We start from the raw sequence: 21,938 nt of genomic DNA, 5'->3' as shown, positions 1-21,938 counted from the left end.
TGCTTCGGGGCAGCAGACATGTGGATCACCTGGCTGGCTGGAGATCTTGTGCACCTGTGACCCTTCAGGCAGCAAGGTCTCCAGGTCTGGTGGGGCTCCACCAGGTATCAGGCATGCACGTAAACTTAAGTGTTATGCTTAAACCTCAGACCATGGCCAGGGTTCAACCCTCAGCCAACTTGTAAACTGGCTTAAACCTGACCAAGGTGTTTGAATGAAAAGGTGGCAGCAGGCTCCGAGGGAAGGGGACGATTCTCTGGGTCCTGAAGTCCTCCCCGCTCGGCAGCTCCCCCGTCCTCAGGGGAACCCCTATGTGAGGGGATGGGGGATTCAACCTTTGTGATTGTACCCAAAGTGTTACAATTGGTGATCAAACTGTATAACTCACTTCAGGAAAATATTCAGAAATGCCCCAACTATTGAACCAGCAAACTGTATCAGTCATAGAGCAGACAAAGGCCCAAGAAAATAGGCCAAGGCCAAACCCTCTATACTCTGCTCCCTGGAAGTTGGAAAAATAGTTACATAGGAAATAAACAATTGCCAGAGGCTTTCTTCACTTAAAAAGAAGAGTCAGCTCATAGAGGGAAAGAGATCAAAACTCCCAGCTGTGTTGAAAGCCATAACTCTGGGAGGGTAAAGGTATGAATCTTAACTCTCTTACCCTAAGAAAGAAAATAGCATCCATCACTCATGGCATGGGTGAAGGCAGAAAGAAAATGAAATGATAAAACGTTGCTTACAGGAATGGTGAACAGATGGAAGAGTTAAATGTTCGAGGGATGGAAGTCAAAGCCCCTGGAGAGGTGACAGCTGATGCACGTTGCTGTCCTGCTGCAGAGGCTAACCACAAGAATGGGAGAAACAGAGAGGAGCCCTAGAAGCACATTACAGAACAAGAAAACTATAATGTGAAGAGCCAGCATCTTTAATTACTAACATTGTTGTAAGAGACCAGAAAGGGCTGGAAAATGTCTCAGGATGTAGTGAAAATCTCCAATTATAAAGCAAAACCAATGTAAAGAAATAGTTGAAACTTAAGCGATGGATGTAACCTTGAGTAATCATGAGATAAAAGGTTTCAACGGTTGCAGTTAACTTAATGGCCCTGGTAGATGGGTTTGTCCTGTTTCACAGAGGGAAAGGGGAACAGCAGCTGGAAAAGAAACAGCCAGACGTAGTAACAGAATGGTTGGTTCCAGTAAGGTTTTTTAAAACAAGTGCTTAAGCAACAGAGTGAATGTAGGAACCAGAACAGAAGTAATGTTAAAGGAAGATGGCATAGGTAAGTATCAGAGGATATTCATACCTGCCTGATAACCAAGCTTAACTGCTGTACTCTAGTGTTGCTTAAAGTTAACCCTATATAATGCACAATACCATGAAAGATGCTAACACCTTTCCTTTAAAGGAAAGACAAGAAGATGGTAAAATCTGTGCATAAATATAACAATGTTGACTTAAGCTGCAGTGTAAAGGCTGCCTGGTTATTGTAAAGAAGAGAGACAGAGAGATGCAGGAATGAAAAAAAAGTGACTGAGAATATTGGAAGCTCTTACGAAGTGAAATACCCCAGTGATGCACATAACAAGTTGAGATGAGAAGGTGCAGGCCAGTGCTGCACATACCACTTGGCCGCAGGAGAAACTTAGCCGGCTAAACCTAACTGGGGAGCCTGCAGGTTGCTTCCACTTGGCACCTGGTGATGACAACCACCACTGTGTCCTTGCCTTTATCTTAGAGTGAAGCAGCATATTCTTATGTGAACATCCTTTTGATTGACAGCAGAAATGACAGATTGTTTACTTCTGAGAAAATCCTATAAAAACCCTGAAGACCATGACACTGGTGAACTTCAGCACAGACACTATCTGTGCAGCATGGCATGGGCTGATGCTGTACTACTTGGTGTTCCCAGCATCTGAAGGGCTGTAAGATTATCTAATGCTATCCCACTTTGCCTTCTAATGTTATCCCCAACAAATGGTCTTTTAATCAATACTTTACAGAGTCTGGGTGCTTTTCTTATTGGGATCCCTAATGAACACGTGCACAGGTGCATTGTACCTCCATAAAACACAGCAGCATCTGTCTCTCATCACTACAACTGCGGGGTAGGTGGCAGTCTTCCTGCAGTGGTATTTCTTCCCTGCATTACATCCATATGGGCTTGCTCAATTACGCCTGGTGAAAGCAGCCCAAGGTGGGTCACTTGTCCCACCTGCAATGTGAGACCAAAACCAAATTATCATAGAGAGAGTAAAGAAACTGTCCTTGCTGCTATCCTCTTCTCCCCGTCAGCTGGGCTTACACAAATGTGGGGCTGTTTGCACCTCCTCCAACTTCGAGGAGCGGTGGTGGTGGCTGCTGTGTGGGACGGCAGCGGCTCTGATTTCACCGCTCTTCCAAACCCTGTTTGCGCCCTGACGCCTCCTTCCTGTCCCTGCCTGCGCGCTCCTCCTAAACGCTGCTTCCCCCTGCTGAGTAGCACGGGGTGTTTCTAGGGTTGTGCCTAATCCTGCACGCACACACTCCTCCACCCAGGTCATCCCAGCCATGCCTAAAGGTGTCTCTCCAAAACCCAGGGGGGTGTGTGGGTGAGAACAGGGGATACTCTTAGATGAGGGAGGGAGCTTCTGCAACTGCTCTTTGTACCAGTGGCCACAGAGTCATTCCTCAGCCACCCTAATGCTAATATTTGCACTCCTTCTATGGAGATAAACATTACAGATGTATTTGCTGCACAGAGGCACAGCACAAAACATGCTCCCTGCTGGCCAAAAGCACTTTCGTGCCATGTGGCAGGTCCTGAGACTACCCCCACCCTGCCCTGCTTTCTGCTGGTTTCTCACGTGCCAGTTTTCTGCTTGCTGTAGGAATCATTAGAGCTTTCCTAGATCTGGTAGCCCAGTTTTTGACTTACTAGCTGATGTCATGACATCCAAACTATTCCTGCCTCCCTGTTCCTGGAAGCTCTTGTTTTCCTGGCTGGTTTTGGCCGTGCTAGCTCCTTGCTCGTCAGAGCTTCTCTTTCCTTTTGGATGTACTTTTGTATGTTCCACTGGGGTGGGAATAAAAGGGGGAGCCCGGACTTCATGCTGCTTCATCCTCCTCCACTCCGCTGGGAATTGTAACACAGTGGGAAGTATGCACTGCCAATGGCATTGCTGGCCTAACTGGGAGGAAAATTGAACTTCCACATGGGCTGTCGCAGGCACCCCTTCTGCTCCTTGGCATGGGCGAGGGAGAAGGAGGGGACTTAAACTGTGTGTTCTGGTGCCAAAATAGCTGGGGCTGAGCTTGCTGATAACCGCAGGGAGAACAGACAACTGGACTCTAGGGGAAAAAAGCCGGGGAGGGGCTTGCGGCTAAAAAGGGAAGGTCTGGGAATGGCTAAGGAGCTCTCAAAGTCTTGCTGCCTGGAACACTACTGGCGTACAGCCTCCAAGAAGAGTCAGCGGCAGGGACCTGAGCCAGCATGGTGGGGAGGCTGTGATGGTGCCAAGAACTGCAGGGGAGCAGAGTGGCACTGAGGGAAAAGGTGTGAGCTGCTCTGGCTGGGGTGGCTGTGAGCTGGCAGAGACCTCTCTATGCCAGCCTGAGCTCTCCCTGTGCCCTGGGACAAGCTTGTGCTCTCACTCCTCATGGCATCTTCCCTGTTACGAACTGGGATGCTAATTTTAGTCCTATGGGGATCCAGAGACATTTTGCTTGGCTTCCACCAATTAAGTAAGAAAATGAAGATGCCCTGAAGGGAGGGAGAGATGCCAAGAGAGGAGGGATAAGAGGAGCCTCAGTCCCACTGTCCCTGACACACCACGACCTCTGGAGTCCTGTTTCTTCATTCTGGTTCAATATTAACCCAGTGGGGCTGTGACTCCACTTATTGTGCTCCCTTTGCATTTCCCCTGCAGCCAGGGCTGTACAGCATGGCGCACAACAAAACCAGCGTACTGAGGGGCCTGCTCTTTTCCAGCCTTCTGCACCTCACACTGAGCCATGCCGGAGGTAAGACTCAATGGCACGGGGAGAAGGGCAGTACCAGTGGGTGACAGAAGGAAGAAAGATGGGGTTCTTTCTTTCCAGGAGTAAAGCCGGTGGCAGGTTTTCCCGGTAAGGCAGGAGGAGCTTCTAAAAGCTTGAAGTTGGGACTGAAAGGCTGCCAAGAGTGGAGTGAACATAGGGCTTTCCTGCACAGGAGGATGCAGCAGCATCTAGCAGCTGGCAGGGATGGCTGGTGACAACAGCTCAGTGGATTTTGTGGGTCACCTGGGGGATGGTGGGGAAGGGGAATGTGGCTCAGCCCAGGACCTTCTGTAGCACAACTGTGGGCCTTTTTGGGCTAGAGTTCCTCGGTTGGCCTGAGTGGCTGCAATTCTCCATTGCCTCCCCAGCTGTCCCTTATCTAAACTTTAGGTCCTACGCAGTATGCAGCCTTCCTGCTCACTGCTCGTTTTCTCTTATCAGAGCCTCTACTTCACCTATCTTTTCTTAATATGAAGTTAGGTCCTGTCTGACCCCCTGCTGTGTGGGGGAAGACCTGTCTACAGGTCTCAAATCAGGGTCTCTGAACATGAAGATGGAACCAAGCTGTGCCGATCGCAGTGGTCTGAGGTTGGCAAGACAGAAATACAGTGGGTGGCAGGAAGCAGTAGCAGGCTCCAAGCAAACAAACCTCTACCTAACTGCAAATGTGCAGAGCAGCTTTGCCGAGGATAGCAGAGGATTCCTGTCACTGCCGTTGCCTAAGTGATGCCAGCCCTGACGGATGAGTTACAGAGAGCCTGCTCTGATCATCAGGTTGGGACCTGACAGGGCTTCTCCTCTCTGCACTGGGGGAGGTTGGGCTGTGGGATCATCATGTCAGCTGTGTGTGATCTTTGGAAACTGCAAGGGGAGACAAAGGGCCCCTCCTTTGACTGGCAGTGTTCTGACCCTGCAGTTTTCCTGGAAAAGGGGCAGGCACTGTCACTGCTCAAGCGCCCACGACGTGCCAACAAGGGATTTCTCGAAGAGATGCTTAAGGGAAACCTGGAGCGAGAGTGCCTGGAGGAGACGTGCAGTTATGAGGAGGCTTTTGAAGCCCTTGAATCCACTGTTCAGACGGTACGTATGGGGGACATGGGTGGTCCCAAGAAACCTGTAGTGAGAGACTAGCAGATTGTGCACACAGCGAGGGGCTGGGATCGTAAGACTCATTTCTGTGATACAAAGATGAGGCTGATGCACGCGTGCCCCAAGGAGAGCTTCCTTAGGGAGCTTCCCTCCTGGAGCCACTCCAGGGAATGCAGCTCAAAGCTCAGGTTCTTTGCCCTCCCTCTCTATTTTAAGCATGAAGTGAAAAGGAGAGAGTCTTCCCTCAACCACTAATCCTGAATTGCATCTTCCACTAGTTCAGCATGGTGCCGCACGCATTCAAACTGCTGCAGCCCCAGACCCTCACAGAAGAGCTGGCTTAGCAACCAAACACTGAGTGCAGGTGCCTCAAGCTCCTTTGAGCTGAAGCTTTGACACAGCCCGTCCCTTTTTCTAGCTTCCAGACTCACTCACTCTGCTAAATTTGTTCTGCATCCTTTTGGGATTTGCTCCTGTCCTCAAGGCCAGTATCCATGCTGAATTCCACACCCAAGAATACAACAGTAAAGAGATGAACAGTTAGGAGTCTAAGCCAGCAAGATACAACCTCTATGGAGTATTTCTGAAGCCATCACCCCCAGGCTGCACAGCAGAGATGTAGATCCAAATCGCTGAGCAATACCTATGTGTGATCTGTGGCCTTAGAAGTTCTAGGTTCAGCTCCTTGGAATTCAGCACTGTAGCACACTTCCTCTGCAGGTTGATGAAGGTTGTAAGCATCTTCGGACTTTTTAGAAACAAGAGTACTCTCTTCATTCCTGAGTCTGATGAGTGGGAATGTGGTTTTATATCAGATTTTTTGCTTTGTTAGACTCCATAGTAATTGATATCAACAGAGCTAGGTTAGTCTGTTCCATTTGTTGTGATGGGGCATTCTCCTACTGGTTTGAATTGCAGCAGCTAAGCAAGGTCTGATGTTCTGTGTCCCTGCCCTTAAATACATAATTTTTGATTTTTATTTTTTTATTTTTTTTTAAACAGGAGGCATTTTGGTCAAAATACCAAGGTAAGTTGCTTCAAGTCCTGCAGGTGCTCTGCTATCCCTTAGGATGCACTGTCCCATCCTGGAGAGATGGCTCCCTACCCTCTTACAAGAGTTCACTTTCCAGGACAAAGCACTTGTGTTTTGTCCCTAGATGATGAACTGGTTCAAACTATGATGCTTATTTGGATTTGTTTCATACAATATGTTTCTTTCTTCTTATTTTGCTAGTATGTCAGGACCTGAGAAAGTCCAGGACAGCTCTGGATGCTTGTCTAGAAGGTAAGAAATTCAGGTTGACCTCAATCTCCCAGATACAGTGAGTGCCAGGAACTTTCTTCCTGCAGAGTTTGTAAGTAAAAAAAAGAATCTAAAGTTGGTGAAGCCACCTGATTAGAAGGAAAAATAGCAGGAGGGGAGTTTGAAATTCCTTTCTTCCTCTTTATTTCCCCACTACCATTTCACAAACAGCCTAACTCCCCCATTGAAACAGCATGGGGTAGATATCCTTCTCCTTGTGACGCAGTCCGGCGTCCCCAAGCCCAGCCTCTCAGAGGGCTCTGACCTGCGCCTACAGCCAAAGCAAAGCACAGAGCCTCAGGGCGAGCTCCCTCTGATGAGGCAGAGAGAGCTTAAGCTGTCTGCTCTTCCCACCCGTGAAGAGAATGCTTGTTCTTGTGCAGCTCATACATGCAGCAAAAGTTAAAGGGATTTGTGGGATGGTACCTCTGACCTTGAAAAATGCAACATCCATTTCCCCTGGCCCTGGCTTACACCATGTTGGGATTTTGACAGGTAGCTGCTCTCTTGGTCTGGGCCAGAACTATCAGGGGACAATTAGCCACACCAAATCAGGGATTGAATGTCAAGTGTGGACAAGCAAATATCCACATATACCTAAGTAAGTTCATCTCCCGCACACCCCTAAAGGGTTCTCTAGGGTGTCCTTCTTTCCTAGCCTAACCAGCTTTTTCTCATAGATTTAATGCCACCATTTATCCAAACCTCATTGAGAACTACTGCAGGAACCCAGACAACAACTCAGAAGGCCCATGGTGCTACACCCGAGACCCAACGGTGGAACGGGAGGAGTGTCCCATCCCAGTGTGTGGTATGCCTCAGCCCTACACTCCAGCAAGGCCTTCACTGGCAGGGAACACTGCACTGAGACGGATACTAAATGCATCAAGGAAGGGGAGAGGGTTAGGAGGGAGGGTTCCTACATGACCAGAGGTCAGTCAGAGTAGAGGAGCTGCATCTTAAAAGGTAAAGGAGCTGAGGAGGAAAAGTCATTGAGCTGCTCATACATCTACCTTGGCTGAATTCCTCTAATGTGCTGTTTTCTCTAGACTACACTAATCTAGATAGAAATTAAATCCAGTGTCAGCAGTCCCCTGGAATCTACTACAGTTTTGCCAGCCAGGAGCACCCCAAAATTCTGGCTCAGCTGCCTCTAATTTGTGACAGCAATGAGTCATACTGGGTTTTTTGGTCTGAATTCCCACCTTTAGGACAAAACCACTACAGCTTGTGCTTGACTGCCTGCCTTAACGTTCACTCATATGGAGGGCTGCAGTTTAATACCCACAATCTCAAGAAAAGAGAAGACGCCCTGCTCTCATCATTGCACTGGACAGGATGGAGAACCATCCCCCTACACTTAGACCTTCCCACTTCTTCTCCACAATACAGAGCTGCCTCCCCTGAGGCTCAGCCTCTGTCTCAGAAGAACTGGTAGAAAGCAGAGAACCTTCTCACAGCAGAACTTTCTCTTCCAAAAGCAGAGACTAGAGGCAACAACTCTTATAAGTGAAAGTCAGAGAGGTCAGCAACCATTTCAACCAAGGGGTGTTCTGAAGTTTTAAAAATCATTACCATTGCCCTGGTCTGCAATATGGCAAACTGGAAGGAGATACTACTCTGCTTTGGGGTGATCAGGCATCTGTGCTATCTCTGTTCACTAGTTAGTTTCTGACCTACAGTAGCTTACTGTTACACTTACATGTGCATGGATATGGCAGGACTAGAAAAGCTTTGGTTTTGTGCACAGTTCCTTTGCAATCATGTTGACATGAGTCAATCTCACACAGAAGCAGCCTCACCGATTAAGGTGAATGCTACTTGCTTCAGTGGCTGTCGTGCCCCAGGGTGAGCAGTCAAACAGAGGGTCTCTCTTCACATGGGGATTCCCCCAGTGCACAAGGAGAAGGCAGCTTGAAGCCAAGCAACTGCCGCAGAACAGATTATCTGGTGCCCACTCACTCAGGAAATGCTGCTTAGAGCTCGCAGCCATTAGGACACTTGCAAGAAAAAGCATGGAAAGTCTGCCAGGAAGATTTTTCTCTTATCATTAGATACAGAAACATTAGCAAAAGTTAAATTTGCTATTTTAGTAGCATATCATGGTAAAAGGCTCCCCCAAATATGGTCTAGTTACGCATTTGAGAAAAAGGCATTGGAGGCTCTAACACAGCAGCATTATGATGCCTGAGGCACCTACCCATCCCTTGAGCTGGTTCTCAAAGATACCCCAGAAAAGAACAGAATATTTTTCCTCGCATCTTAGTAGCAAAGAGAAGTGTGATGAGTAGTGCCAGCTTCACCTTACCTCCTGTTGAAAGAACCACCTCTGACACTGCAATATTGTAGCGGGCCACCACATGCATGGGAGCATGGTTGGAACCCCCAAACATAATGGGATGCCCCATGGAACTCTGGCCTTTAGTAAAGGGGCTCTGCTGCTATTTGCTAACAGTACTGCTGAGTGCAAAGCTATGGCTTAAATCACAGCTCTGTCTTTCCAGGTCAAGAAAGGACGACAGTTGAATTTACTCCACGGGTCACACCACCAGCCCCAGTAGAGCCCTGTGAACAACAGAAAGGCATGCTTTATACCGGGACCCTCTCGGTCACTGTGTCTGGAGCTAAGTGCCTGCCGTGGAACTCTGAGAAAGCCAAACAGGTGCTCCACGGAAAACACATTGACCCAGAGGTGAAGCTGCTGGAGAATTACTGTCGGAATCCCGATGGAGACGATGAGGGTGTCTGGTGTGTCACAGATGAACAACCCAACTTTGAATATTGTGATCTGCACTACTGTGGTGAGAAGCCTGCATTGGTTTGGGTAGGCACACTTGTGAGGCACACAGGGGCAAACAAAAGCAGTACGTGTGACTAGGGTGAAGTGCTTGGCCTGGGAGGCATAGACAAGGAAGTATGCGCACCATGTATGTGGAAGTCCTGTTTGTCCAAATATCACATGTACTAACCCACCGTACATGTACAGAGCTGTTACATCTCTCAGGTGTTCTCTTTGTCCTGGAAACTCACAATGGTGGACAAGCAGCATTAAAAAGAGCAGTGGTTTTAAAACAACATTCTTTCATCAGACACACTGTGTGTGGAAAGGAACACCTACATTGCTGATAATTATGGAAACTGCAGCTAGGCCTTTTACCATGTTTGTCTTTCTGTCTCCCTCAGACAGCTCGCTAGAGGATGACAATGAACAGTCGGAGGGAATATCAGGACGTACTACCCTTTCTCAAGACTTCAAAACCTTCTTTGATGACAAAACTTTTGGTTCAGGTGAAGCAGGTGAGCAAAAACTCTAGATACAGCATCACAATTCGTAGAAAGGCTGCAGCTTCTTCCCACAGGACACTCACTGTTCCTCAGAAACACCAGCTTGCCAAATGCTGTCAAAAGCAGGGGGAGTTATTTAAATTCCTTGAAGGAGCCTCAAAAGTCCATCTCCAGTTACAATCACGAAGCTAGTAAGCACTTCATTCCTAGGCTCTTCCAGCTTAGCATGCCGACTGCAGACAACATTTCTCCACTGTAAATCAGGTAGAGTAACAAAGCCAGATTGCCTGTTTTTTCAGACTGTGGCACTCGTCCTTTATTTGAGAAGAAAAAGGTAACGGACAAAAGTGAGAAGGAGCTGCTGGAGTCCTACATAGGAGGCAGAGTTGTGCATGGGGACGATGCAGAAGTTGGCAGTTCCCCCTGGTAAGCGTTACCTTTGCATAGTCCTTCACGGGCAATTGTCTTCCTTCTCTTCAGTTCAAGCAGGGGGAAGTAGAAAGGCTCTCCCATCTCAGGCAGCATGCGGGCATTATGGCTTCTAATCAAAGCTCCTTGAAGTGACTGACAGGGCACTACTAAAATAGCTGGAAAGAAACTCTCCTTTTGAGCCAAGAACACAACCATCTGGGAAAGCAAGAGTGCTGGTGCATTTCATCTTTGTTCTCCCTCTTTCCAGCTTTACTGGAGCAGACAGGATGAGAAACCTCTCCAGGTGAAGGAAATAGGGTAAATGGCCTACTACATAGAACATACATGCCCAGGGAAGACTTTTGCTAGAGAGCCACCTATGCGGTTGTCTTTGTCAGTATAGTGCAACAGTCTTCCCTGCTCACTGCAAATGCTGCTCTTTCTGCATGACACCAAGACACATTCAGCCAGCCACGCCTTTAGTCCTGCTAAGTCTTTCTCCCTCCTTGTCTCTCAGGCAGGTGATGCTCTACAAAAAGAGTCCTCAAGAACTGCTGTGTGGTGCCAGCCTCATCAGTGACAGCTGGGTCTTGACTGCTGCTCATTGTCTTTATTATCCACCCTGGGACAAGAACTTAACTACAAATGACATCTTAGTGCGGATTGGCAAGCACATAAGGGCAAAGTAAGAGCCTGGATGAAGTGAAATAGCGTTCCTCTTGGAGTAATGAGATACAGTGAGGTTGGGCTATCATTCAGTATCCAGGGAAACATACATAGCCAATGTCACATGCCTCTCAATAATGGGATCTGATGGAGCTGTCATTTGCTGCTCTTGCTGATCCTAAAGGTTAAAGTGAAAGGGAGGGCAGAAGCATGGAAAGTCTAACGGGGCACTCCAGTGCGAAGACAGTATTGTCTCAGAGGGTACAAAGCACCTGAGAGTATCATGAACCCCAGAAGACTCTCAGTTGCTAGTGTACAGTGAGTTCTTTCCTTCATGACTATTCAGATATGAAAAGAATAAAGAGAAGATTGCTCTGTTGGATAAAATCATCATCCATCCCAAGTACAACTGGAAAGAGAACATGGACAGAGACATTGCACTCATGCACTTGAAGAGACCCATCATCTTCAGTGACTACATCCATCCTGTCTGCCTGCCTACCAAAGAGGTCGTGCAGAGGTGAGGAGACTGTCCCACAGTCCTAAAAATACAGGCTACAAAAGCCACCTTTGGGCCTTCAGAAAAGACAGAAAAGATGCCTTATTTAGGCTATTTGCAGCAAGAGAGCCAAGCAGGAGAAAGCTGTTACAATACATTTGATTATACTCATGCTTCCTTCCACAGGCTGATGCTGGCAGGTTACAAAGGCCGGGTAACTGGTTGGGGAAACTTGAAAGAAACATGGGCCACTAGCCCAAGCAACCTCCCCACAGTTCTGCAACAGCTCAATGTGCCAATTGTAGACCAAGATGTCTGCAAGGCATCCACCAAAGTTAAAGTCACTGACAACATGTTCTGTGCAGGTAAGCAGCACTGGAGCCACAAGGCCAACTTGCCACAGAAGTCAAGGGCTCTGAGCTCCTGGTGGGGCTCACACAGCAAGGTTACTTTCTGATAAATTTACAAATGCCCTCCATAAAGAATAACTTTCCTACGATAAGAAGTTTTTCAGCTCTCAGAAAATATGAAGGCTGGAGAACTTAAAGCTATGAATAAAGTTTGTAACACCATGCTACATCAGGCTAACTAGCCTAATGGCACCACGCTGCTAGATACCAGCAACAGCTGTATGAGACCTGAGCACATATAAAATTATCTTTTCACCAGTACATGGAACAGTTCAGTGACTTCCTAAATTAAAGGCTGCACACCAGTTATCCTACTCAGTAGCCAAACCACCCCTTCTTCTCTACTAGCTTGTCTCAACCTTTTGGAGCCTATTCATACTTATGGCCACAACTTATGCAGCAACAGGTTCCACAGACTGTTAGGCATGTGTGAAAAATGTAATTCCTCATATTCTGTTAAATTTCCTGTCTAATAAATTTGAAGAGGTACACATCTGTACTCATAACTTAAGAAAAAATATTTCTTCTCCATGTCATATGCTTTACAGCTCTGTCATTGCTCTTCCAAGCTGAGAAGCACTTATTTAATCTTTCCCAATATAGAAGGCATTGTGTACTTCTAATAATCATTGTTGTACCTTCCTAAATGTCTTCTGGCACTATACTGTTTTTGAGAGAGAAGCAAACACAGAATTCAAGATGAAAGAAACTCTGGATTTATGTACCAGTTTAATACTTTCTGCTGTATTCTTCATTTGTGCAGACTTTATCAGTTCCTACAAGCAAGTCTCCAATGATTTTTGACTGAGTTTGTGCTGCTTGCATCTAATAATGTGTACAATTGCTTGAGTTAGAATGGAAGCCAATTTCATGAGTATACTGACAATATGGTGTTCTTATGGTTTCTTTTTCTAGACAGTCTTGAAAAAATAGCTGAGATGCAGACATACAGCAGAAAAGAGGAGACACAGGTGATAGGAAAATGCAGATACTATCTACTTCATCAGTAATTAAAGTGAAATCCCCTTCCTCTTCATAGTGAGACTGTAGAAAGACAGTCAGTTGGGGGAGAGAAAGAGCAGAGCCTGCAGAATGACAGGAAGGTGAAAATGAGGACAGCAATGTGTCTCTATAGTAAACAGAATGAAAGGACAGGGTACCTGGAATATTGCACACACAGAAGTTTCTAAGACAAGAGAAAGGCTCAGTAGCTCAAGCTACAGCTGTGAACACAGTGGCAGCTGACACTAACAGCAATTCTGATGGAAGAAAACAGGAATGAGAGCACAGAGGGTGGAAGAATGTGGTGGATTCAAGAATGTTGCAAAGACAGAAGCAGAGTTAGCTGTTTTACATATAATATAAAAAACAAAGCAGTTTTCTAAATTTAAGTCAAATAGTTGGCAGAAGCAGTAAGCAATCTCATGGCTCTCAGAAAATTTATGCAGCAATACTTCAAGGAAAACATGGGCAACACCAACCACTCCCCCTACAGTCAAGTGTCCAACTTTCTTCTTGCCTGTAGGTTACAGTCCTGAAGACTCAAAGAGAGGAGATGCCTGTGAAGGGGACAGTGGGGGACCTTTTGTAATGAAGGTACGTTCAACAAGTTAAGCACATAAAATATATGGAGCTAGGTTTGTACTATGCTGAACTTTCATAATAGTGTAAAAAAACAACAGCAGAGATGGAGACTGTTGAGTGGCTGAAGCAAACCCATCTCATGCCCAGGCTGAGCAACTGAGATGAATCCTGCAGTCATCCAGCCCCATTTCTGTACTGAGTTCTCAGCACATACAGAGATTAGCTGCAGAATGCATGAGTGATGGCAAATACTCACTTAGAGGTTTAAGATTAGAGACAAAATTACTCCAACCAGCTATGTTATCTAGTAGATGCCAGTCTGAATTCCAAAGCAGTATCCATCACTAAACAGGCTGGGGCATATACAAGGCTTAGATCCGGAAGTCTCTTGCTTCTTGTGCCAATCCCATTTTTCTTTGCTTTAGAACCCAGACGACAACCGTTGGTATCAAGTGGGAATAGTTTCATGGGGAGAAGGCTGTGACCGAGACGGCAAATATGGATTTTATACCCACGTATTCCGCCTGAAAAAGTGGATGCGAAAAGCCATCGAAAAACATGGGCGATAGAGGAGGCATTAACCTTGCTTGCTCTCAGTTTTGCTACAATGCTCCACTTCTTAAAAAATTAAGCATAGAAGATCCTGAAGTAAAAGTTATATCCTTGCAACTCAACAAAGGAAACTGTTCTCCCTTGAAAATAAAAGTTCTCAAACCCATCTTCTTCCTTTTGTTCATGCTGAGTTTAGTTGCACTTGAATCTAAGCCATCAGGGTAGCCAGGAGTACCAACAGAATGGCACTAGTTGCACTGCTAATTACTTGTACTGCTAATTACTTGTTGTGCTTCACAAATTCTCCTCCCTTTTATCAGCTATAATCATCAACATATTTTAGACCTCAGATGATGGCCTTAAGCCAGTCACAGTAAGCACAATTGTGTCCTCGGGCACTGTCCATTTCCTCTGTTCAAGTCAACTCATTTTCTGTTCTAGAAATTGAGCCAAGAACATACTGGAGATAATCACCCTACAGTAACTGTGGCATTACACAAAACATCAATACCAATGTCAAAAGTAAAGCAACTATAACCTGTTTTGATAAGACAGACATCATTCTCAGCTACAATAGCAGACAGCAAATACCAGCACCACTGTTTGCAAGGTTAGCATCTTAAGAAGTTACAGATGCCAGCTATATACAATTCATCCTACAGAGGAATACAGGCTTGAATACATTAAGTAGCACTTTTATTACTGTATGGCAGTAACCTTCTACATGGCAGGTGGTGCTGGGTCCTCAAAGTGTATTTTCCACCTGCATAGTGAGATGTAGAAGGAAGCAATTCATGCAGTCATTGTCAAAAGGCCTCCAATAGAAGCATCCTGCACTATGCCTGTTTGGTTGTCTTAAAAAGCCTGTTTAGGGATCACTCCTAAAAGAAGCTTCAATTCTTTCATGAACTCCTCTTTAGCAGCAATTTATGGACCACCAAGGAACCAGCAGTAAACACATATTCTTGACTAGCCAATTTGTTCAGCCCGATTTTCTCTTAGTCATGAGATTTGGAAACTGTCCTCGCTCCCTATGACACCATATTCCTAAACTCCTCATTCACAGTGCCATCAAGTCACAGAAACAGGCAACAGTGAAATTTTGTTGTGCTTCATACAGAGGATTAAGAAGCAGAGTGACTGTGTTGAAAAAGTGACAGTAGAGATAACTATCTGAAATTAGTTGGATATAAATGAAGTCATTAATCAATTACTGTCTGGCTACCTCCTTGAAGATGGCTCATTTGGGAACCAACTTGAAGACAGCCCAATTTGATTGCCCAAAGCAAGCATAAAAACAACCTCTCAAAGACATCTGAAGAAAGAAACCTCAAGAGCTCAAGTTCCACAACTGTTTAAAATCATTGATAACCACAGGCATTAGACACTGAAAATGTTTAGCCCTTCTAATGTTTAAATTTTTAGCCTCACCCTTTCACTGCTATCTAATAATCTGTGAGAAATTGCACATCTAAGAGGGGAACCAGGTCCATACAGTTTCTGGAGTAAGTCACTGTTAATACTGACTTGTTACAAACAATACAGAGGAATCATTTTTAAAATTCAGTTTAATGTTATTTAAATATTGTCTGGGCTAAAGATTAGGCTTTATTAATTTATATGCACAAGTTTTAGTTTAGAACTCCCAGGATATTGAGTCCAACCAAACACTACAGAGACACAGGGCAAAAACTCATTCATAGTAAGCAACTACATCTTCTGCCACTCAATTATTCCTGTACTTCACTTCCAATTCAGCTTCAAATTTAAAATAGTCGTATGCAGGTTTGCAGGCATTGCTGTTTTAACATCCTGAGCTAATTAACAAATAGCTCTTCAGAACATCTGCTGGACATGGTAAAGGAACATATGGATTAATTTAAATGTCAGTAAGTTTCAAAAAGCAGCTAGTAATTGAGAGGTAGTGGCAGTAACTCTAGTGCCAACAAACTATTCACCAAACAGTCCCAGTTTAAGTGCGCAAAACCTCAGCACTTACCAATAAGGGCCAAACCTCCACTTGTCATACATCTCTATTCCACAAGAAAGTGCATGCCCACTTCAAGTTAGGGGGAGACTACGACTACTAAATCGAGGTGGTAGAGCAATGAATGGTATCATGTCAATTAACACAGGATGGAGAACATTCGCAAGTCACCTGCTATCACAGTGTACAAACTCACCATAAGCATCAAGCAGTATTATGTCAACTGCAACCCCAGCCTAGGGGTCCTGTAAAAGGAAGAATTCAGCCATTTGCAGAAGCTCTGGCATAGATCTGTTGTACAGGTACTAATTTAAAGCCACATTTTTACTGTAATCAGGCAGGAGTTTCAGTAACGGCCCTAATGCAGAGACTGCTGGTCCACAGAGCAAACAACAAAAGGAGCAGTTACATGGAAGAGATTAAAATCTAGAGAAGTGTGCTATTTTAAGCCTGCCCGTCCAACTCTTCAGTAACTCTGTTCTAGCTATGGAACACGTGCAATTTATGCTTCACAACCAGCTCTCATGTGGAAGTGCAGTAGTAAGGTGAAAACACATCACCTCCCTAGAGATGAAAGGGCTAGAAAGGCTACACAGCATGTGTCTTAATCTTCATACTTGTTGCTTCTGAAAAAGGCTAATCAGAAGACACTCTTACAAAAAAAAAAAGCAGTGGCTACAGCTTTCACAGACTAGCACTACCAGGTGTCTTAGTTATACAAAATAGTAGAGTTTGCTGATGTCAGATGTTTAAGAGCAAAAAGAATGTGCTTGTGAAGTCTACCTGCACTTGAAAACTGCATGAGAAAGACTGCTTAACCAAATGAGTTCAAGATAAATGAGTCCACTGACTGTACATCACTGCTAATCTATTCCATATCAACAGCAGCAGGCTCCCTCAAAGAAAGTGTTTGTACACAGATGGGACTATGCTTAATCTGGGTAAAGGCATCACGGACTAGATAATTTAAAATAAGCATTTCAGCAAACTAAATATTCTCAACTTACTCTTAAGTTACAGAAACATATTCCAAAACAAGAAAGCAACTATATAAAAAATGCACTACTGCTCACAGAAGTAAGAGTGCAAAGTGTCAGGATTGCACCCACAGATAGTATATATTCACTCATCTTCCTTATAATATATCCAAACCCCAAGGTTCATGTCAAGAATAGCTTAGTTCAGTTTCTAGATGCCCAGTCACTAACATTCCAGAATAGAGAGTGACTTCTCTAACCAGCAGTCACTGCTGTTCCTACAGAGGCTGGAATAGTTAATGCAAACTTTATTTACAAAAGACACTTAAATTAGTTACTTCATGCCATGTGTCCATACAGAATCAACAGTTCAAGGATTACATGGAGAAGAATTCATGAAATTAAAAGTGAAATCACTAAAGATCTTCTAAGAGTTAAGAACTAGGAAAAGATCTTAAAGACAATTTTACAAATAAAAAAAAGTTATGAGAAACTAGTCTGAGCAAGAGGATGGTTGTTTACAGGTCTGTACACTAAAACTAATACACAGACAGCCTTCTATTGTCAGAGATGCTCACTGAGAAGCAGAGTATGTACAAATACTTGTGCCACAATGACTCAACCCCCCAAAATCCACTGTATTATACATAAACCAGTTTGTATACATTAGGCCTAAATGAGGCCATTTAACTATGAAGACTTCTAGTTTAGTAAACTAAAGCTGAAGACAGCCCAAGCAACAGTGATGCTGTCTCTCTTGCATCTCTATTTGCGACTGCTTTTTATTCTCTCCAATCTTTTTTTCAAGTCATCAATATTAGCTGCTGCAGAAGAGGGTGAAGCCAGGGTAGTTCCAATGCCAGAGGAATGAGTCTGATTGGAGTCCAGGTCCAGATGTTGGTACTGCTCCCGTGACTCACGGAGCTGGGAGAGCTTACTGTGAAGCATATCTGTAGAGGATGCAACTGTAGGGACTGCTGGCTTAGAGAGCAGAGACATCAGAGGTGGTCTGTCTTCCTGCTATGGGGGAGGAAAGTGAAGTGTTAAGACAGATAGTGGCAAAAGCCATAAGTACAAACCATAATCAATGCCTTTTCACCTTCACAGGAAACACTAAAAGCAGACGAAAGAGAAAGAGCAATACAGCACAGGTGATCTGGAGTGATAAAGTCAGTTGCCATCAAAGTCAGAACCATGCCAAGCTAACTACAATACTCAATTCCTATCATTTAAGTAGTTCATGTTTAGCTTCATGTCAGTAGGGACACAAAGGAACTACAGTCTTTAAAGACCAAAAATTCACAGCAGAACAGTGTTTTACTGAGATGGCCTGCTGCAGTCTTGAACAGCCTGAATTCTAATACCACAGGAGGAAAGTCCATGTCTATGTGTAGCATCAACAGCCAATGAGTTTTCTGGAGGAATGAGAAGAGGAAACTTGGACTGATTGGCAAGATCCACCCTGTCAAAGACTTACAGTGTCAATTCACCATTCTTTTATCAATTGATACTTCCATCTGCGTTAATTACCTCGTTACTATCATCTAGGAAACATTTCCCCTCCTCAGAGCTGTGAGCTGATATGCAAGTTTGTGTTAAAGGTTAAAACGGTGATGTGCCTGGGTGACCATTCCTAGAGTGCACATCTCTTCTCATGTGGCTGAGTGCAAACTTCAGTAATCGGCACTAGATTCCTAACACATAGATCACCGAACTGTTAGAAATTTTGGCCCACAGGTTTACAATACTAAGCTCATTCAGTATTTCTGTGCCTCAGTATCCATACACCCAAAACATATAAAGCTTCATTCAAAGTCTTCATTCAGCTCTTATGGTTGTTTCTGAGCAGAAAGATCTAGAATTTCCACATCATTCAACTCAAGCAGAGGTCAATATATGTTAACCTTTAGAGAATAGTAGTTATTTGAACCTTTCTGAGACTCAACTGCGTGGCAAGGGAAGATACCAAACTACAGGGCTGTAGAAACAACCTGCATGTACACCAGCGCTGCAGAGTGGACCAAAACATAAGCCTTCTTGGCCAAGTAACGAGTTTAAAGCCATTTATACTAGGCATGGTGACATGCAGTATAATGAAAGATCAGAAATTCTGATTGGAATCTGCTTTTGGCACAGAAAACCCAATCATTTGAATTCTTAAAAAAAAAGTGCAAGTGAAGTGCCTCCCCTGGGGATTTACAAGTGTTGCCAAGTACAATACCTTTGCGTTGTCAAGGCCACAACGCTGCCTGAGAATTTTTAATCTTTCCAAGTAAACTGAAGGCCCCACTTCTTCCCCATTTGTGTTTCCTATAGATGAAGATACAGTGTGGGTAGAAGCAGGAACACACGTTCCTTCCATCTGAGGAGAAATTCCTGGAAGACGAGGGGAGGGGAAAAAAAAAAAGATTAAAAACATCAAAAAAGTGTAAGCCTCTTGGTCAGTTCCTTGAAATAAGATGCAATGTATGAAGAATCAACCAACCTATAAACTACCAACCTATTTGCATTTGCTAGTATAGGCATATCAGCCCTTTTATTTCCTTGCAAGAGTGACAACTGAAAACCAAGAAAAGAAATTGAGACATTTAAGTGGCAGCAGAGCAGCTCCAGAAGTATTGCTGAGGCTGAAGAAGACAGTGGGGGGAGATGAAGATGCTGACATGGATCGGCAGTAACTATGACGTCCAACACAGAACTCAGCAATTGGAAGGATGGGAAATATTTGGAGTCTTCTGTCATCTTCTAAGTTTAGTAGTACTTCTGGGCAGACCTCACCACTGATTCTAAACCCTCTTTACCTCTTGTTCAGGTAACCTAAAGCTGCTGCTTCTTCCACTTCAATCTGAAATAGTGATTTCTGGAAGGCATGTAGCAAGGTTTTTAAAGCTTCCCTACCAAAAGACTAGGAAAGGATTTTACATTATGAAAAAACCTTTCAGTTCTGAAACGAATGGCAAGTTCTAAGACTTAGTGTGGACAGGGATTTGTTTTCACTAGTTTACTGCAAGGGTATTCAAAATAGATAAAAGGAGAATTAAGGTTAAGCATTTATACTTTAGTCTAAATAAAGCACAGTTGCAAGATGGAACAATATCCTTTATTATATCAAAGTATTATAGTTAGGGAGGGGAAAAAAGACAAAATTGGAGCACATCAATTCTGTTTTGAAATCTTTCACTGTTTAACTAACATTTCTTGGTTGTACAGACTTTTAGGATGAAAGGTAGAATTTTCTGCCCTATCTAGTCAGACACATTTAGGAGGTTCTGAAAGAAACTTACATTGTCTTCCTAAAGTAATTTACAATACAGGGATAGGAAAAGGAACAGTAGTAGGAAAAAGGGCTAAAGTCTCACAGGACACTGTGAAATATGAAAGAAATGGAAGTTAAAGGTAGTTTTGCCAGACTGTGCATCAGTTTTTACTGTCAGCTAATAATTTGTCATATTCCCTCCATCATATTGCATTAAATACTCATTTGTGCTTATCTACAATGAAAATATTCACTAACAAACTAAGTGTTTTACAGTAATTTATCCAGTTAAAAACCTGATTTACTGGAAAGGGGTCATCACAAAGACTGCTATAGAAACAGTTCAAGTTTATTTTAAATAAACTTTTTGATTCCACAGTAAACAATACTCTATCAAAAAACCTCCTGTACCATTTTAGTAACTGAAAGGTAAAAGGAGAACCTGACAGCTGCTGCTGTTATAAACCAGCTGTATATTTTGCAGAAACAATTCTTTATACCAGACACATGAAACATAGGCTAATGTTCAACCCACACTACAGGATACAAATTAGAACTACTTGTTTACCAAGCCTTTCAGATGTTTTCTACATTTAGCGTGACGATGGTTATAACATCTTTGTTTACAAAAGAAAGGATGCATAGTCCCTGCAAACGGTGCCTCATGAAGCGATACAAATGCCAAGAAAATACGTAATTCACTTTGGAAATCCATAAACATCTGCAAATATTAGTTTCTACCAGGGGACATGTAACTGCTCTCCTTATATCTCTGCTTCTCATAAATCAATCAGTTGTGCTATAACATGTACCTGTAGAAGCAGCAATGCGTCCTTTCCCCTCCCGTTCTGTTTCTATCAGCCGGAGGCCTCTTTCCACATAGCTCTGGAAGAACTGAGAGGAATTTTTCAGGAAGGGCTCAATGTCTGCATCAGAATATTTCTTTTTGTATTCATACAGCTCTGCCAGACCCTGGGAGGGAAGAGTTCCTGTGCGTTACTACAACTGCTGCGTACACCATCCTAATGTATCATGCCTTCTTCCTTGCAGGAAGGTAGCACTTACCTCCTTAGTGTTCTCCTTGGAGCCAATCTTCTTAAATATTTCTGCCAAAATATCATTAACTTTGGCCTTCGAAGCCTTTTCCTCCTAAATAAATAAATAAAAGGAGACTTCTAAAATAAAGTGAATAAAAATGAAGTTAGATGAACCCACAGTGCCCTCAGACCTGCTAGCTGGATACAGAGCTTCCAAGATGAAGAAAACCTTGAAGCAATTAGGGTTTTACATAGCCACTGTTTACACAGAATGAGAGTAAGGACATCAAGCTGTAGGACTCCTTCTGAGAAGCCAGTGTTTAAAACCTGTTTTGGGTATGGTTAACTTTTAGTAGATCGAATGCAGTATCAGGCAGCATAAAACCTGTGCTCCACACCTGAATGTCCTGGAGAGCACTTCATCCTGGAATATGCACAGAATATTCAGGTAATAACACAAACACACTGCAAGTTCTCAAGACAGCCATTAACAAAAGTGAAATTAGAAGAGTATTTCCAACACTAGTTGCAAGTTGGAAAGGTAATTACTTCATATTCCACAATCACAAAGTTAAGCTTGTTTCTTAAATAAATTCCCTTACATTTCCTCTCCCTGCCAACACATTTACATTACTTACTATGCGAGAAGCCCCTTTTTCTGTATCCTTATCAGCTTTGCTTCCAGTCTGGTCCATGGAGTGTTTCATTACTCTACACAGGTGAGCCTCCAGCTCAGACTCATTTTTGTTGTCTATCATTGTTAAATGATCTAAGATCTAAAAGGAGAAAAAAAGGGAATTAAAAAAAAAAGAAGGAAAAGCTTTAGAGATTGTATGAACATCCAATTTAAAAGTGC

At 43.9% G+C, this 21,938-nt stretch overlaps 2 protein-coding genes across 7 annotated transcripts in view; one reads left to right on the top strand and one right to left on the bottom strand.

Moving 5' to 3' along the window:
* Positions 1 to 3,929: 3,929 nt before the first annotated feature.
* On the top strand, positions 3,930 to 13,842 carry F2 (coagulation factor II, thrombin). The gene is made up of 14 exons (XM_072863922.1): positions 3,930 to 4,008; positions 4,943 to 5,106; positions 6,118 to 6,142; positions 6,350 to 6,400; positions 6,914 to 7,019; positions 7,099 to 7,229; positions 8,923 to 9,219; positions 9,602 to 9,715; positions 10,003 to 10,129; positions 10,632 to 10,799; positions 11,127 to 11,300; positions 11,466 to 11,644; positions 13,215 to 13,285; positions 13,699 to 13,842. The coding sequence occupies exons 1-14, from the start codon at positions 3,930 to 3,932 to the stop codon at positions 13,840 to 13,842; spliced, it is 1,830 nt and encodes a 609-aa protein (XP_072720023.1).
* Positions 13,843 to 15,375: 1,533 nt separating this feature from the next.
* Positions 15,376 to 21,938, bottom strand: part of CKAP5 (cytoskeleton associated protein 5) — a 56,481-nt gene continuing 49,918 nt past the window's right edge. For 5 of the 6 annotated variants that reach the window (XM_072863915.1, XM_072863920.1, XM_072863917.1 and 2 more), the window contains 5 exons: positions 21,721 to 21,858; positions 21,111 to 21,194; positions 20,858 to 21,017; positions 19,011 to 19,165; positions 15,376 to 17,809 (listed from right to left, as the gene is read on the bottom strand). In XM_072863915.1, coding sequence (XP_072720016.1) covers positions 17,555 to 17,809; positions 19,011 to 19,165; positions 20,858 to 21,017; positions 21,111 to 21,194; positions 21,721 to 21,858 — 792 coding nt within the window. In that variant the 3' untranslated portion in view covers positions 15,376 to 17,554. The remainder of the gene's footprint in view (positions 17,810 to 19,010; positions 19,166 to 20,857; positions 21,018 to 21,110; positions 21,195 to 21,720; positions 21,859 to 21,938) is intronic. The other variant, XM_072863919.1, reaches the window with a different exon arrangement.

This window comes from Ciconia boyciana, chromosome 6, assembly GCF_034638445.1.
Source record: "Ciconia boyciana chromosome 6, ASM3463844v1, whole genome shotgun sequence".
Classification (NCBI taxonomy): Eukaryota; Metazoa; Chordata; class Aves; order Ciconiiformes; family Ciconiidae; genus Ciconia; species Ciconia boyciana.
The sequence above is the reverse complement of the archived record's forward strand: the minus strand, read 5'-3'. Positions and strand labels throughout refer to the sequence as shown.

What these genes read in the sequence shown, in the direction of transcription:
- F2 (XM_072863922.1), top strand. Translation starts at nt 3,930, where the DNA reads ATGGCGCACAACAAAACCAGCGTACTGAGGGGCCTGCTCTTTTCCAGC. An exon ending in CACACTGAGCCATGCCGGAG is followed by an intron (nt 4,009 to 4,942) that starts GTAAGACTCAAT and finishes CTGACCCTGCAG; the next exon opens with TTTTCCTGGAAAAGGGGCAG. An exon ending in TCTGGATGCTTGTCTAGAAG is followed by an intron (nt 6,401 to 6,913) that starts GTAAGAAATTCA and finishes GGATTTTGACAG; the next exon opens with GTAGCTGCTCTCTTGGTCTG.